The 16,180-nt window shown below is 48.3% G+C and overlaps 1 protein-coding gene across 2 annotated transcripts in view; it reads right to left on the bottom strand.

Moving 5' to 3' along the window:
• Nucleotides 1-16,180, bottom strand: part of SLC6A6 (solute carrier family 6 member 6) — a 466,708-nt gene that overhangs the window by 38,937 nt on the left and 411,591 nt on the right. For both annotated transcript variants that reach the window (XR_011301897.1, XM_069643408.1), the window contains one exon: nt 15,007-15,177. Coding sequence is in view for 1 of the 2 variants with exons in the window: in XM_069643408.1 (XP_069499509.1) it covers nt 15,007-15,177 (171 nt within the window). In the remaining variant the exon portion in view is untranslated. The remainder of the gene's footprint in view (nt 1-15,006; nt 15,178-16,180) is intronic.

Raw genomic sequence — 16,180 nt, 5'->3', positions numbered from 1 at the left:
GGATGAGCTGGTTGCTGGCCTGCCAGTGGATACAGACCAGATTATGACAGGGCCCAGAGAAACCCCAGGAGAGATTAGCTTTTTGCTGGACTGCTAGGGGATACAGACCAGATTCCGACTAAGCCCAGAGAAAACCCCTAGGAGATTAACTGATTGCTAGAATGCTAGGGGACACAGACCAGATTCCGACAAGGCCCAGAGAAAACCCCTGAGAGATGAGCCGATTGCTGGAATGCTGGGACATACAGACCAGATTTTGGCAAGGCCCTGAGAAACCCGAGGAGAGATGAGCTGATTGCAGGGCTTCTGGGGGGATACAGACCAGATTCTGACAGGGCCCAGAGAAACCCCCAGGAGAGATGAGGCGATTGCTGGACTGCTAGGGAATACGGACCAGATTTCGACAAGGCCCAGAGAAACCCCAGGAGAGATGAACTGATTGCTGGACTGCTAGGAGATACAGACCAGATCACGACAGGGACCAGAGAAATCCCAGGAGAGATTAGCTTTTTGCTGAACTGCAAGGGGATACAGACCAGAATCCGACAAGGCCCAGAGAAACCCCAGGAGAGATGAGCTGATTGTTGGACTTCTAGGGGATACAGTCCATATTCTGACAAGGCCCAGAGAAAACCCCTGGGAGATGAGCTGATTGCTAGACAGCTAGGGGATACACACCAGATTCTGACAAAGCCAAGAGAAAACCCCTGAGAGATGAGCCGATTGCTGGACTGCTGGGACATACTGACCAGATTTCGGCAAGGCCCAGAGAAACCCGAGGAGAGATGAGCTGATTGCAGGACTGCTAAGGATACAGACCAGATTACGACAAGGTTCAGAGAACCCCAGGAGAGATGAACTGATTGCTGGACTGCTAGGGGATACAGACCTGATTCTGACATGGCTTAGAGAAACCCAAGGATAGATAAGCTGATTGCAGGGCTGGAAGGGGATACAGACCAGATTCTGGTGAGGCCCAGAGAAACCACAAGAGAGATGAGCTGATTGCTGGACTGCTAGGGGATACAGACCAGATTCCGACATGGCCCAGAGAAAAGCCCTGGAGAGAGATGAGCTGATTGCTGGACTGCAAGGGGATACAGAGCAGATTCTGACAAGACCCAGAGAAACCCCAAGAGAGATGAGCTGATTGATGGACTGCTAGGGGATACAGACCAGATTCCGACAAGACCCAGAGAAACCCCAAGAGAGACGAGCTGATCACAGGGCTGCTTGGGCATACAGACCAGATTCTGACAAGGCCCACAGAAACCCCAGGAGAGATGAGCTGATTGGAGGGATCCTGTGGGGCACAGACCCGATTCTGAGAAGGCCCAGGGAAACCAAGTGAGAGATGAGCTGATTGCAAGGCTGCTGGGGGATAGAGACCAGATTCTGACAAGACCCAGACAAACCCCAGAAGTGATGAGCTTATTGCAGGCCTGTTAAGGGCTTCTGCCCCAATCATGGCAAAGAATACAGAAACCTCCAGATAGATCAGCTGATTGCAGGGCTGCTGGGGGCTATAGCCCATATCATGGCAAGGGCCAGAGAAACCTCTGTACATACGAGCTGCTTATGAGCCTGATGCCCAGACACTGGCAAGGGCAAAAGAAACCCCAATAGAGAGGAGCTGATTGTTGGTCTGCAGGGGATATAGTCAAGATTGTTTTCTGGGCCAGAGAAACCCTAGGATGGATGAGGTGATTGCAGGCCTGTGGGGGCTTTAGCCCATATCATGGCAAGGGCCAGAGAAACCTGAGGATAAATGCGCTGATTTCAGGCTTGATAATGGCTATTGCCTATAGCCTGGTGAGGGCCTGAGGATGATTGTGCTAATTGCAGGCCTGATAATGGCTATTGCCTATAGCCTGGTGAGGGCAAGAGAAACCTGAGGATGAATGCGCTGATTTCAGGCCTGATAATGGCTATTGCCTATATCCTGGTGAGGGCGTGAGAAATCTGAGTATGAATGCACGGATTTCAGGCCGGATAATGGCTATTGCCTATAGCCTGGCGAGGGCCAGAGAAACCTGAGGATGAATGTGCTGATTGCAGGCCTGATAATGGCTATTGTCAATAGCTTGGCGAGGGCCAGAGAAACCTGAGGATGAATGTGCTGATTTCAGGCCTGATAATGGCTATTGCCTATGGCCTGGCGAGGGCCCGAGAAACCTGAGGATGAATGCGCTGATTGCTGGCCTGATAATGACTATTGCCTATAGCCTGGCGAGGGCCAGAGAAACCAGAGGATAATTGTGCAGATTGCAGGCCTGATAATGGCTATTGCCTATAGTCTGGCAAGGGCCTGAGAAACCTGAGGATGAATGCGCTGATTTCAGGCCTGATAATAGCTATTGCCGATAGCCTGGTGAGGGCCAGAGAAACCTGAGGATGAATGCGCTGATTTTAGGCCTGATAATGGCTAATGCGTATATCCTGGCAAGGGCCCGAGAAATCTGAGGATGAATGCACTGATTTCAGGCCTGATAATGGCTATTACCTATGGCCTGGCGAGGGCCAGAGAAACCTGAGGATGAATGCGCTGATTGCAGGCCTGATAACGGCTATTGCCTATTGCCTGGTGAGGGCCAGAGAAACCTGAGGATGAATGCGCTGATTGCAGGCCTGATAATGGCTATTGCCTATATTCTAGCGACGGCCCGAGAAACCTGAGGATGAATGCGCTGATTACATGCCTGATAATGGCTATTGCCTATGGCATGGCGAGGGCCAGAGAAACCTGAGGATGAATGTGCTGATTGCAGGCCTGATAATGGCTATTGCCTATATCTTGGCAAGGGCCTGAGAAACCTGAGGATGAATGCGCTGATTTCAGGCCTGATAATGGCTATGCCTATAGCCTGGTGAGGGCCAGAGAAACCTGAGGATAAATGCACTGATTTCAGGCCTGATAAATGGCTATTGCCTATGGCATGGCGAGGGCCAGAGAAACCTGAGGATGAATGTGTTGATTGCAGGCCTGATAATGGCTATTGCCTATATTCTGGCGAGGGCCCGAGAAACCTGAGGATGAATGCGCTGATTGCATGCCTGATAATGGCTACTGCCTATAGCCTGGCGAGGGCTACTGAAACCTGAGGATGAATATGCTGATTTCAGGCCTGATAATGGCTATTGTCTATGGCATGGCGAGGGCCTGAGAAACCTGAGGATGAATGCGTTGATTTCAGGCCTGATAATGGCTATCCCTATAGCCTGGTGAGGGCCAGAGAAACCTGAGGATGAATGCACTGATTTCAGGCCTGATGATGGCTATTGCCTATGGCCTGGCGAGGGCCGGAGAAACCTGAGGATGAATGTGTTGATTACAGGCCTGATAAAGGCTATTGCCTATATTCTGGCGAGGGCCAGAGAAACCCGAGGATGAATGTGCTGATTGCAGGCCTGATAATGGCTATTGCCTATATTCTAGCGAGGGCCCGTGAAACCTGAGGATGAATGCGCTGATTGCATGCCTGATAATGGCTATTGCCTATAGCCTGGCGAGGGCTACAGAAACCTGAGGATGAATGTGCTGATTTCAGGCCTGATAATGGCTATTGCCTATGGCATGGTGAGGGCCAGAGAAACCTGAGGATGAATGTGCTGATTGCAGGCCTGATAATGGCTATTGCCTATATCTTGGCAAGGGCCTGAGAAACCTGAGGATGAATGCACTGATTGCAGGCCTAATAATGGCTATTGCCTATAGCCTGGTGAGGGCCAGAGAAACCTGAGAATGAATGCGCTGATTTCAGGCCTGATAATGGCTATTGCCCGGAGCCTGGTAAGTGCCAGGGAAGCCTAAGGATGGATGTACTGATTTCAGGCCTGATGATGGCTATTGCCTATGGCCTGGCGAGGGCCGGAGAAACCTGAGGATGAATGTGTTGATTACAGGCCTGATAAAGGCTATTGCCTATATTCTGGCGAGGGCCAGAGAAACCTGAGGATGAATGTGCTGATTGCAGGCCTGATAATGGCTATTGTCAATAGCTTGGCGAGGGCCAGAGAAACCTGAGGATGAATGTGCTGATTTCAGGCCTGATAATGGCTATTGCCTATGGCCTGGCGAGGGCCCGAGAAACCTGAGGATGAATGCGCTGATTGCTGGCCTGATAATGACTATTGCCTATAGCCTGGCGAGGGCCAGAGAAACCAGAGGATAATTGTGCAGATTGCAGGCCTGATAATGGCTATTGCCTATAGTCTGGCAAGGGCCTGAGAAACCTGAGGATGAATGCGCTGATTTCAGGCCTGATAATAGCTATTGCCGATAGCCTGGTGAGGGCCAGAGAAACCTGAGGATGAATGCGCTGATTTTAGGCCTGATAATAGCTATTGCCGATAGCCTGGTGACGGCCAGAGAAACCAGAGGATAATTGTGCAGATTGCAGGCCTGATAATGGCTATTGCCTATAGTCTGGCAAGGGCCTGAGAAACCTGAGGATGAATGCGCTGATTTCAGGCCTGATAATAGCTATTGCCGATAGCCTGGGGAGGGCCAGAGAAACCTGAGGATGAATGCGCTGATTTTAGGCCTGATAATGGCTAATGCGTATATCCTGGCAAGGGCCCGAGAAATCTGAGGATGAATGCACTGATTTCAGGCCTGATAATGGCTATTACCTATGGCCTGGCGAGGGCCAGAGAAACCTGAGGATGAATGCGCTGATTGCAGGCCTGATAACGGCTATTGCCTATTGCCTGGTGAGGGCCAGAGAAACCTGAGGATGAATGCGCTGATTGCAGGCCTGATAATGGCTATTGCCTATATTCTAGCGAGGGCCCGAGAAACCTGAGGATGAATGCGCTGATTACATGCCTGATAATGGCTATTGCCTATGGCATGGCGAGGGCCAGAGAAACCTGAGGATGAATGTGCTGATTGCAGGCCTGATAATGGCTATTGCCTATATCTTGGCAAGGGCCTGAGAAACCTGAGGATGAATGCGCTGATTTCAGGCCTGATAATGGCTATGCCTATAGCCTGGTGAGGGCCAGAGAAACCTGAGGATGAATGTGTTGATTGCAGGCCTGATAATGGCTATTGACTATATTCTGGCGAGGGCCCGAGAAACCTGAGGATGAATGCGCTGATTGCATGCCTGATAATGGCTACTGCCTATAGCCTGGCGAGGGCTACTGAAACCTGAGGATGAATATGCTGATTTCAGGCCTGATAATGGCTATTGTCTATGGCATGGCGAGGGCCTGAGAAACCTGAGGATGAATGCGTTGATTTCAGGCCTGATAATGGCTATCCCTATAGCCTGGTGAGGGCCAGAGAAACCTGAGGATGAATGCACTGATTTCAGGCCTGATGATGGCTATTGCCTATGGCCTGGCGAGGGCCGGAGAAACCTGAGGATGAATGTGTTGATTGCAGGCCTGATAAAGGCTATTGCCTATATTCTGGCGAGGGCCAGAGAAACCTGAGGATGAATGTGCTGATTGCAGGCCTGATAATGGCTATTGCCTATATTCTAGCGAGGGCCCGTGAAACCTGAGGATGAATGCGCTGATTGCATGCCTGATAATGGCTATTGCCTATAGCCTGGCGAGGGCTACAGAAACCTGAGGATGAATGTGCTGATTTCAGGCCTGATAATGGCTATTGCCTATGGCATGGTGAGGGCCAGAGAAACCTGAGGATGAATGTGCTGATTGCAGGCCTGATAATGGCTATTGCCTATATCTTGGCAAGGGCCTGAGAAACCTGAGGATGAATGTGCTGATTGCAGGCCTAATAATGGCTATTGCCTATAGCCTGGTGAGGGCCAGAGAAACCTGAGAATGAATGCGCTGATTTCAGGCCTGATAATGGCTATTGCCCGGAGCCTGGTAAGTGCCAGGGAAGCCTAAGGATGGATGTACTGATTTCAGGCCTGATGATGGCTATTGCCTATGGCCTGGCGAGGGCCGGAGAAACCTGAGGATGAATGTGTTGATTACAGGCCTGATAAAGGCTATTGCCTATATTCTGGCGAGGGCCAGAGAAACCTGAGGATGAATGTGCTGATTGCAGGCCTGATAATGGCTATTGCCTATATTCTAGCGAGGGCCTGTGAAACCTGAGGATGAATGCGCTGATTGCATGCCTGATAATGGCTATTGCCTATAGCCTGGCGAGGGCTACAGAAACCTGAGGATGAATGTGCTGATTTCAGGCCTAATAATGGCTATTGCCTATGGCATGGTGAGGGCCAGAGAAACCTGAGGATGAATGTGCTGATTGCAGGCCTGATAATGGCCATTGCCTATATCTTGGCAAGGGCCTGAGAAACCTGAGGATGAATGCGCTGATTGCAGGCCTAATAATGGCTATTGCCTATAGCCTGGTGAGGGCCAGAGAAACCTGAGAATGAATGCGCTGATTTCAGGCCTGATAATGGCTATTGCCCGGAGCCTGGTAAGTGCCAGGGAAGCCTAAGGATGGATGTACTGATTGCAGGCCTGGTCGTGGCTATTGCCCATAGCCTGGGAAGGGCCAGAGAAACCTGAGGATGAATGTACTGTAACCTGAGGGTAAATGTACTGTACCCATCACAGGAAGGGAGAGAAACCTGAGGGTGAATGTACTATACCCATCACAGGAAGGGATAGAAACCTGAGGATGAATGTACTGTACCCATTACAGGAAGTGAGAGAAACCTGAGAATTAATGTACTGTACCCATCACAGGAAGGGAGAGAAACCTGAAGATGAAAGTACTTTGCCCATCACAGGAAGGGAGAGAATCCTGAAGATGAATGTACTTTACCGATCACAGGAACGGAGAGAAACCTGAGGATGAATGTACTTTACCCATCACAGGAAGGGAGAGAAACCGGAGGATGAAGGTACTTTACCCATCATCCAAGGAGTTATCCTTTCCGCTTCTTTGTCGATGTCTAACCAGGTCACGGCCGTGTGCCAGTCCACCCACCACCAGATTCGAATCCTCAAGAGGGTCATGCCCTTGATCCCGGAAGCCCTCCACCCTCCTGTGGTGGCCGCGTTAGTCCTCACACGACTGGACTATTGCAATTCGCTCTATCTGTCTCAACCTATCAGCCTTATACACCGCCTTCAGCGTATGCAGAACCTTGCTGCTAGGCTGGCCTCTGGCTCCCCTTATGGTGCCCACATCACGCCAGTGCTTCGCCAACTGCATTGGCTCCCGGTGAACCAGCGAATTCATTTTAAATCTCTGTGCATTGTTCATTGGGCAATTCATGGTCAGGGAGCCGAATTATGCAGCTTAAATTTACCCGATACTGTCCGGACAGGGACCTCCGCTCTGCTACTTCTAACCTGCTTACTGTCCCTAGGTTTAACCGGGCAAGGCTCGGAGGTAGAGCCTTTTCTGTCACCGCGGCAAAACTTTGGAACAGCCTCCCTGTATCCCTTAGGGCCACTGTTAACCATCTTGGATTCAGAAGAGCGTTGAAAACTAATCTGTTCTAAGCCCGACCACTCCATTGGTCTTCTTCGATTGGGTAGCTTCCTTTCCAGCGCCATGATGCCCTTGGGCGAACGTGCGCTTTACAAATGTTAATAACATAACATAACATAACATCACAGGAAAGGAGAGAAACCTGAGGATGAATGTACTTTACCCATCACAGGAAGGGAGAGAAACCTGAGGATGAATGTACTATACCCATCACAGGAAGGGAGAGAAACCTGAGGATGAATGTACTTTACCCATCACAGGAAGGGAGAGAAACCTGAGGATGAATGTACTTTACTCATCACAGGAAGGGAGAGAAACCTGAGGATGAATGTACTATACTCATCACAGGAAGGGAGAGAAACCTGAGGATGAATGTACTTTACCCATCACAGGAAGGGAGAGAAACCTGAGGATGAATGTACTGTGCCCATCACAGGAAGGGAGAGAAACCTGAGAATGAATGTACTTTACTCATCACAGGAAGGGAGAGAAACCTAAGGATGAATGTACTGTGCCCATCACAGGAAGGGAGAGAAACCTGAGAATGAATGTACTTTACCCATCACAGGAAGGGAGAGAAACCTGAAGGTGAATGTACTATAACATCACAGAAAGGGCCAGAGACACCTCAGGAGAGGTGAGATGATAGCAGGCATGATGAAGGCTATTGCCAAGAGCCGGGCGGTAGCCAGGACGTCGACCCTTAACTGGGGGGTGCGGAACACCTATGACTGAAAAGCAACTAGGCACAGTAGAGGAAATTCCTGTCTGCTGGTCAGTCTAGATCATGATATGTAGCAATGATGCATAAGTAAAACAGTTTGAAGCTCTTCCCTTGCCTGGAAAATGTGGGCTGGAGAGAACCTGAGCTCAGGAGTTTAAGACTCATTACAGAGTCTCACAGCTGAATATGGTGCCTCATAATTTGTGGGAAGCGGCTCAGGCCGCAGTGACTCTATTGATGTAAGTGTTGGCTAACCATAACATATGATCAAACATCCCAATTTTCATCAGTCACCTTGGAGATGGATCTCCAGAACATACCAGATGGTCTTGCAGGGTTTATGGTCTTTCCAATAAAAACTTTCCAATGAGAGGTTTTTGCATCGAAACCTATCCATCGAAAATATTTGCACCGAATGCATTTTCTTTTTTTATTATTATTTGTGTTAGGGGTCACCCCGAAAACCCTGTTTTTTACCCTTAAAACCCCACTCCAACAAAAATTAACCCTTTACCCTACACACACATGTTGGAAACCTTTTCGATGGAAACACTAGATTACGTCGCGCAGCTATGGGGGCATGCCGTTAAAACCGACACTCATTAAGCTTTCTGCATGCCCCTCTTTCCCCTCTGAGATAATACTCAGTGCCCGAGGCATACTGAAGCACGGTGGGACTGCCGTGCAGGTGGGTAAATGCATCCGGCAGTTGTGTGAAGAGGGTAGAGGAAGGGCGGGATAGAAGAGGAGGATTCGTGGCATAAATAGGCCTGGCAGCAGTGATTAAGTGGCATTTTCGGAGCTTTTCAGAGGATCCAGAGGTGCACGGCATCTCAATTAGAAGGGCAGGACTAGAGGATGGAGGTAAAACAGCATCTCCAACCCCAGCCCTCACCGGTCCAAAAAGACCCGGTTTTCAGGGCATCCAGAGACAAGATAAATACCCCCCATCAGGGGTGCTGCTATAGCCTTTAGGTTGAAGCTCCTGAGCTTCTATCCGGGGCAACAACCAAAAGACCTGTGGCTATAGCCCCATTAGCCCCCCCCCTAGCAACGCCTCTGCCCCCCATTTAGATTCACTGTATTCAAACGTATTTTCTTCAGGTATCCTCAAAACCTGGAATGTACTTAACTCTTGTGGGCTAGACTTAGAGAGCCCTGTCATAAAGGCTGCCCTGTGCAAAGGTTGAAGACATTATCTGACAATCCAAATGATGATGAGACCAGCGCTGGGGGCTCACTCGCAGATTCGGAATGTGGCAGTGTGATTACAGCAATACAGCAGTGCCTCTGAATACTCACTCCAAGTTATTGAATTCTGAAATACCTACGGTAAACCTCCATGACACCACAAATGATGCATAGAATCAGTGTGGCGAAGACCCCCCTAAACCAGCGTGCATGCTTATGCTGTGGGGCACCTATAGCCATACCCAGGTGTGTGGTGCTCTTTGCTTCAAAGTAAAGGTAACGTTTAAAATACTTTATTAATCGAAACGAGAAGGCCACACTTGATCTTTTTCAACTTCTCCCTCTTTCTTTAATGCATTTGTGCTTTGCGTGTAAAATAACACCTACTTAAATGATACATTCATAGTGATGCAAATGCATACCGGAGTTCCACACAGACACACAGTAGTTGTGATATTTTTCAGTGGTAGTGTCTACAAGGAATATGTCGGTTATCTTTTTAGACTGTCTGGGTCGACGTTGGGAGCAGGGCCGGCCTTGGGGGCAGCAGCGCCCTGGGCGAATAGGCGCCTCCCCTTCCCCGCGCGGCCCTGGTCAATAGGGGGCGTGGCCACAGAGTGTAATTTTATTTTTTAAATTATTTTTTTTAAACCTCCTCGCTCCGACGACGAGGTCATTCTATGAATAGGGAGCATTAGCACCCTATTGTTCCTAAATGCGCTCCGCTGCCGCGGGCGCATTGACCAACAATGAGGCGCCTGCCGCCACTATGCCAGCTCAAGGGAGCCCTTGAAAGACTCCCCCGAGCTGGCGTGGAGCTAACGGTGCCTTTTGTTGGTTAAGGCACCTGTGGCAGAGGGGCGCATTTGGTGTCAATCGGGTGCTGAGCACCCGATTGACATTGAATGCGCCCACCTGCTGCGCCTTCTCCCACTACGCCAGCTCGAGGGAGCCCTTGAAAGACTCCCCCGAGCTGGCGTGGCAGGGGCTAATGGCGCCCTGGGGGGCGCGACGCCCCGGGCGGTCGCCCGGCTCGCCCCACCCTAAGGCCGGGTCTGGTTGGGAGTCTCTTTTAATGCAAATCTCCTGGGACTGTTGGCCATCAAAAAGAAATATAAATAAATCGCCGAAATTGTGAAATTAGGCTGAGCCAAAGGCAGATTGCCCTGTGGTGGATGGCCCTTAGTGTCTTAGGTATTGAAAGCTGGGCGATGGAGATGATGACATAGGTCGTATTAAAAAGAGATCTGAGGTTTAGTCGAAAGGAATATAGCGGGGTGGATGCTATTCACTTGAGTTGGGCTCTTCCTCACATGTCACAGATTATCCTACAGGTGTAAGACTGCCATAGATCATTCTATGATGAACATGCATTTGTATATTACAGTTTCTCTGTTGTAGGAGAGCCTGAGTCAAGTGGTTGCTGCTATTTGTGTACATTTATGAAGTACAAAAATTAGTAACAAATTCTTTAAAAAGTGACTCTTTTCTTCTGAAAGTCCAGTGGCATTGAAACCAAATCAATGATAGTTGTACAACAGTCAGTAGAGGGTTCAGCCAGAGGGTAACATATTTCATCCTGAGAGGGCGCAGGGCCCTCTGGTACCGAAGCTAATACTGCTATCGTGAACACAGGCCTGGAGCTAAAAGATCAGCTTCTACACAAACACTTTGCTACTATCAATATAATGAAATAGACTCCAGCTGCCATGACCTGGGCTATCATCCAAGCAGGGCTCTGCAGTCATTGGCTCTCCAGATCGTTTAGACCACAACTCCAATCAGCCCTAGCCAGCATGGTCAATGGTAAGGTGTCATGGGAATCATAGTCCAAAACGTCTGGAGAGCCACAGGTTGCAGATCAATGAATGGAGTTACGGGAGATTGAGGTGTGTTGCAATCTCTTGAAATTCCTCCATCCCGGCTATGTGGGACATTGATGCTATGCCAGTCTTGCACATTCAGGTAGAGTGAAGAAAGGATGGGAGGTAGGAGGCAACCTCAGAACAGGGCAAAATGATATACCTAACAGAGGAATTATATACGCAAACCAAGTAATTATATACCCAACAGAGGAATTATATACATAACAGTGGAATTACATATCCAAACCAAGGAAGTATATACCCAAACAAAAGAGTTATATACCCAACAGAGGATTTATATACCCAAACCAAGGAATGATATACCCAAACCAAAGAGTTATATACCCAACCGAGGAATTATTTAACCAATCAAGGAATTATATACCCAAACCAGTTATATACCAACCAGAGGAATGATATACCCAAACCAAGGAATTATATACCCAAACCAAAGAATTATATACCCAATTGAGGAATTATATACCCAACCGAGGACATATGTCTGGAAGACAGTTTGTTGGGATATTGTACGGACAAAGAAAGACTTACTCTCCTGCTCTGGCTAGAGAAGCGAGACCAGGGGCAGGTGCCCATAATGTTCACCCATGCCTTTACATAGACAGCATCTGCAAAAACACACTTCATGCTTGAGATCCACACAGCGGACATAAGCATAACTGTGAAGACGTGATGCATATACCAACAGTTGTGGCATACCCGTGACAAGGAGCGAATAGAGGAGCCTGGCATCTCTTCTTCCACTATAACGCTTTGATACGGTCTCTGTATTAAAAAGACCTACACTTACACATACACATAGTACTTCATCGTTGATGGAATTAGACTGTGGTTTGGATACATGTGTGCAAGCAGCACAGCACTCTGTGTGCTGACAGGGAAACCCTGCCAGCAGGAGGTAGTCAGTTACCTAGACCATCCCTGGAAAACTATCCATCCAGGCAAGAACGCATGCCTGGTGGAGCAGCTTGCTAAGTCCAGCCTTACTTGGAGTTTATGCAAAGACATGCGACAGCCATTTGCCTCCCCACCTAGTAGTACGGGGAGTCGTGCCTTCCAAGAGAGAGGATGGGGATTCCAAACTGTCTTTGCTTTCAGCATTAGTTATTAATGACAGACTTAGTGCTCAGGAAAGCAATATCGTTTTTGGTGAGTGACCATTGCGAAACTCATTGCCCGCAGAGGCGTTGCTAGGGGGCTATAGCCCCAGGTCTTTTGGTTGTAGCCCCGGATAGAAGCTCAGGTGCTACAACCAAAATGCTAGCTAGCCCCGAGTGCCGCCACTCCTGACATTAGCGTAGCCCCAGATCTTTTCCAGACCTATCAACACTCCTGATCCCTGTACTCGCTACCTTCTCTGGCGTTGCTACCAGAAGCATATAGTCTTGCATGGTGCATAGATGTGTGATTTCACCTAATTTGCCTACCCACAATGCACTGCTGAATGGCTCTGAAGTGGAGGTGAACATAGAAGGATGGTGCTGTGGCACCTGTGGCTTGTTTGGTGGAAATGGTCTATTGATACGATTGGTTATTGATAACGCGCTTAATACCCAGAGGTTTCTAAGCGCGGACCCGGGGATCAAACCTGTGTTGCTCCGCATCGTCTTGCTTCCGAGGTGTGCACGCTGCTCCAGACATATCCTCCCTCATATTTTAGTTTTTTACTGTATTTTTAAAAACATCTACCATAACAGTGATGGTTTTTGACAGAAACAGAATAACAACCCTCTGGGAAATCTTCGCATATCCAGTTTCCTCGATACCTCTTTGACATCTTGGACAAACCACCAAATGCTGAGCTGTACAAATATTTAAGCACCAGATTTCTTGGGGGTGGTCTTTCCAGGGCAGTAATGGGTCAGATATCAAGTGAAAGGCCCATTTCAGCAACATCATTCAACAAGATGACAGTGTTACCGCTCAGTGAAACCTGCCTCCAAGGGCTTTGTAGTTATTAGCAGACTGGCATAATTAGATGCAATAAATGGCACATGCAGAGCACCCTGTCCGTTTTGGTAGTTAAAGGAAAGACTTCAGAGACTATGGCAATGGAACGGGGAAATAGTAGTAGTTGCGTCTCCATTTCAATGTATTTCCTATTGTGGTGTGTGGCGAAACGAGCAACCAGAGTGGAGCAAGTCAGGTAATTGGGGCAAGCAGATAGTAGAGATGACAGTGTTGTAGACGCTGTGGGAGGTGCATGTAGCTTATTTGGCGCCCAGATAGCATGCCCATACCAAGTGATAACACCCACATTCAAAGCCTTCTGATTGGCTATGAAATCCCTCCTCTGTGCTAATGATAATAAATACAAAAATAGGTGAATATTATACAGGTGTTGAGGAAGGTGGTAGGTAGTGAAGCGATTAATCCTATGGATGAATCCCTTACCATTTAAACCCTATTTCTCAAGGTGCTCTACCTTTGGAATGTTCCCGCTATCCCATCATGGAAATGTAAAGTCCAACAGGAGGAAGGATTAGGATCACAGGAAGAAAGATCTGAAATTGAACATCAGTCATTTGATCCCATCTGATTTTTAGGCCACTGTCTAGTCCATTATGTTTTTTTGATTTGGATTATGTAAATGGACGGTCAGGGCAGTCTCCCCTGACTCCACTGTAACTCCATTGAGGGCAGTGCTACATTCTGTAACTGGGCTTACAACAGAGGCCAGACAGTTGGATCATATCACTCAGCTGATACAGCATACGCATTGGCTGCTGTTGCTGATCACCTCCCAAGATGGCGTGTCTCACTTCTAAGGTGGTGCATTAAGGAACGCCCAGATATTTTGCTCAGCAGTTAAGACTGTCTGGTGGTTTGAGACCGTCATCAAGTAAATGAGAGATTAAAATTAAAACAATAGCGAGCTGTTTTAAGAAAACAACTACTTTCATATGGAATCAGCTACCAGTTGAAATGGGAATCAGACCACCTTACTTACATTTTAGAATTAAATTAAAAAGATTAATGTTGCAGTGCCGTGTGACTTAGGGTAAATCGGATTAGTGTAAGCTTTGTGCATTGTATTTTGTGGGGCTTTACTTTGCTCTGCTATCAACCCTGTATTATGTATTTGTACATCGCTGCAATACATGCATTATTCAATTTTAAATGGAAATAAACAAAGGACAAAGTGCAGGCAACTTGTACACAACTTGTCACCAAGGAAGAGTCAATAAGTCTACTTAAAATAACTTAATGGGGGTCATTAAAAATGTGCTGGTCTGGGAACTACAGTACCAGTAAACTTGCCAGTAGCGTAGTTCCTGGACTGTCAAACTACGAGTTCGGTTCACAAGTGCCATTACGGCCGCCAGGTGTGTCCTGGTGGCCATACTGGGACACAGAAGCAGAGCATGTTGGGTGCACCGGTACCATTCTCAATAGTGCCGGTGCATCCGACCTCTCCATTTCCAATCAAATGGGAATGTGGAGTAATGCATTCCGGCACCCGCAAATGGTCAATTACCGGGTCTGGCTGGGCCATAATGACCCAGTAATGCCCATTCGAGGGTGCCGGAAAAAATTGCAAGTCTAGCGGCAGCCTGTCGGTTTTACCGTCAAGGCTACCACCAAACTTGTAATGAGGCCCAATGGCTCTTTTCATGTAATGAATACTTCACAGGGACATATGCACATAGACCAACAGAAGGCTGAAAAGCTGAGCTCCTCAGATGTTGGCCTCATGGAAACATTACTTTCAAGCACTGTACTTTCATCAGTACTGGCAGCAGAAAAACCGTGTACCACACCCTTACCTCAATGAGTGAGCCCTTGGACTGCACAATGCGGAGGACCGCCACCAAAGGTATGCATATCATGGAGGAGAGGGCCAGGACCCAGCCGATGCCGATCGCCCAGTCAGGGAATATGTAGGTCTTGTTGTACGTCAGTGGCTTGTATTTGGCCAAGGAGAAGATGAAGCAGCCCTAAAAAGAAAGTTTTTGATGAATACACACTCTTCATAGGGGCAACAGCAGAAAAAGAGGCGTCAGTGCTCTTCAGAACTATAGCAACGGCTTGCCCACCAGCACAGCATTCAAACCCCTAAACTAAAGCAAGTAGCTTAAAATGTAACTCTCAACCTTACCTGGGACTATCTTTCCATCCGTTCTGGGGTTGACATTAAATGGGCCTGCCTACAGTAATTTACAGAAGCTTCAAATGTGTGAAATAGCCCTCATCTGCTACCCCAACTCAAAGTGTTAACACTTTCCAGCAGCTAAGCAAGGACAGCTCATAGACAAACTCAGTGCTGTACCTCCTCGCCATTATGGTCCTGCTCATCTTCCTAAGGAGGCATCCATGTGGTGTTCAAGAAGTAAAGATCTCCATTCTAACAGATTAGTGCCTAAACTCGCTTGGATACGTTATGATTAGTAAAACTGAAAAGCCATCTCTTATAGTTCGAATGCTTTGCCCATTGTATCAAGCCACCTTTGCCTAGAATCGTGTTAGCTTTGCAATGTATTTTACACATAGGGCCACATTACGACCCAGGCGCTAAGTGGTTAACAGCCCCGTAAAAGGCTGTGGCACCATTAACCACTTAGCGCCTTACTACGAGGTCCCTTTGCGGGACCCGACCTTAACGGCTGGTCTGGACCAGCCGTTAAAGTAGGGACCCGCAAAGGGACCTTGCAGGCAATTACAGTACCGCAATTTGCAGTACCGTAATTGTCGCCTTCCCCATTCCGATTGAGCCCTATGGGACAAAAATGGGAATGGGGAAGAGCCATGGGGAAATGGGGAAGTACCGCCCCGCCAACCTTGGAATGGCGCGGTATTTCCCCATTTCACGATGGCGGACTCGTTACAACACCGGCACCAACCATGGTGCTAACAGCGCCATGGTTTAGCGCCGGTGTTGTAATGAGGGCCATAGTGTTAATCGGCACATCACACTTTGAGGCGAGTATGATAGTGCTCCCA

This window comes from Ambystoma mexicanum, chromosome 2p (assembly GCF_040938575.1).
Source record: "Ambystoma mexicanum isolate Mex_15411 chromosome 2p, UKY_AmexF1_1, whole genome shotgun sequence".
Taxonomy (NCBI): Eukaryota; Metazoa; Chordata; class Amphibia; order Caudata; family Ambystomatidae; genus Ambystoma; species Ambystoma mexicanum.
The sequence above is the reverse complement of the archived record's forward strand: the minus strand, read 5'-3'. Positions and strand labels throughout refer to the sequence as shown.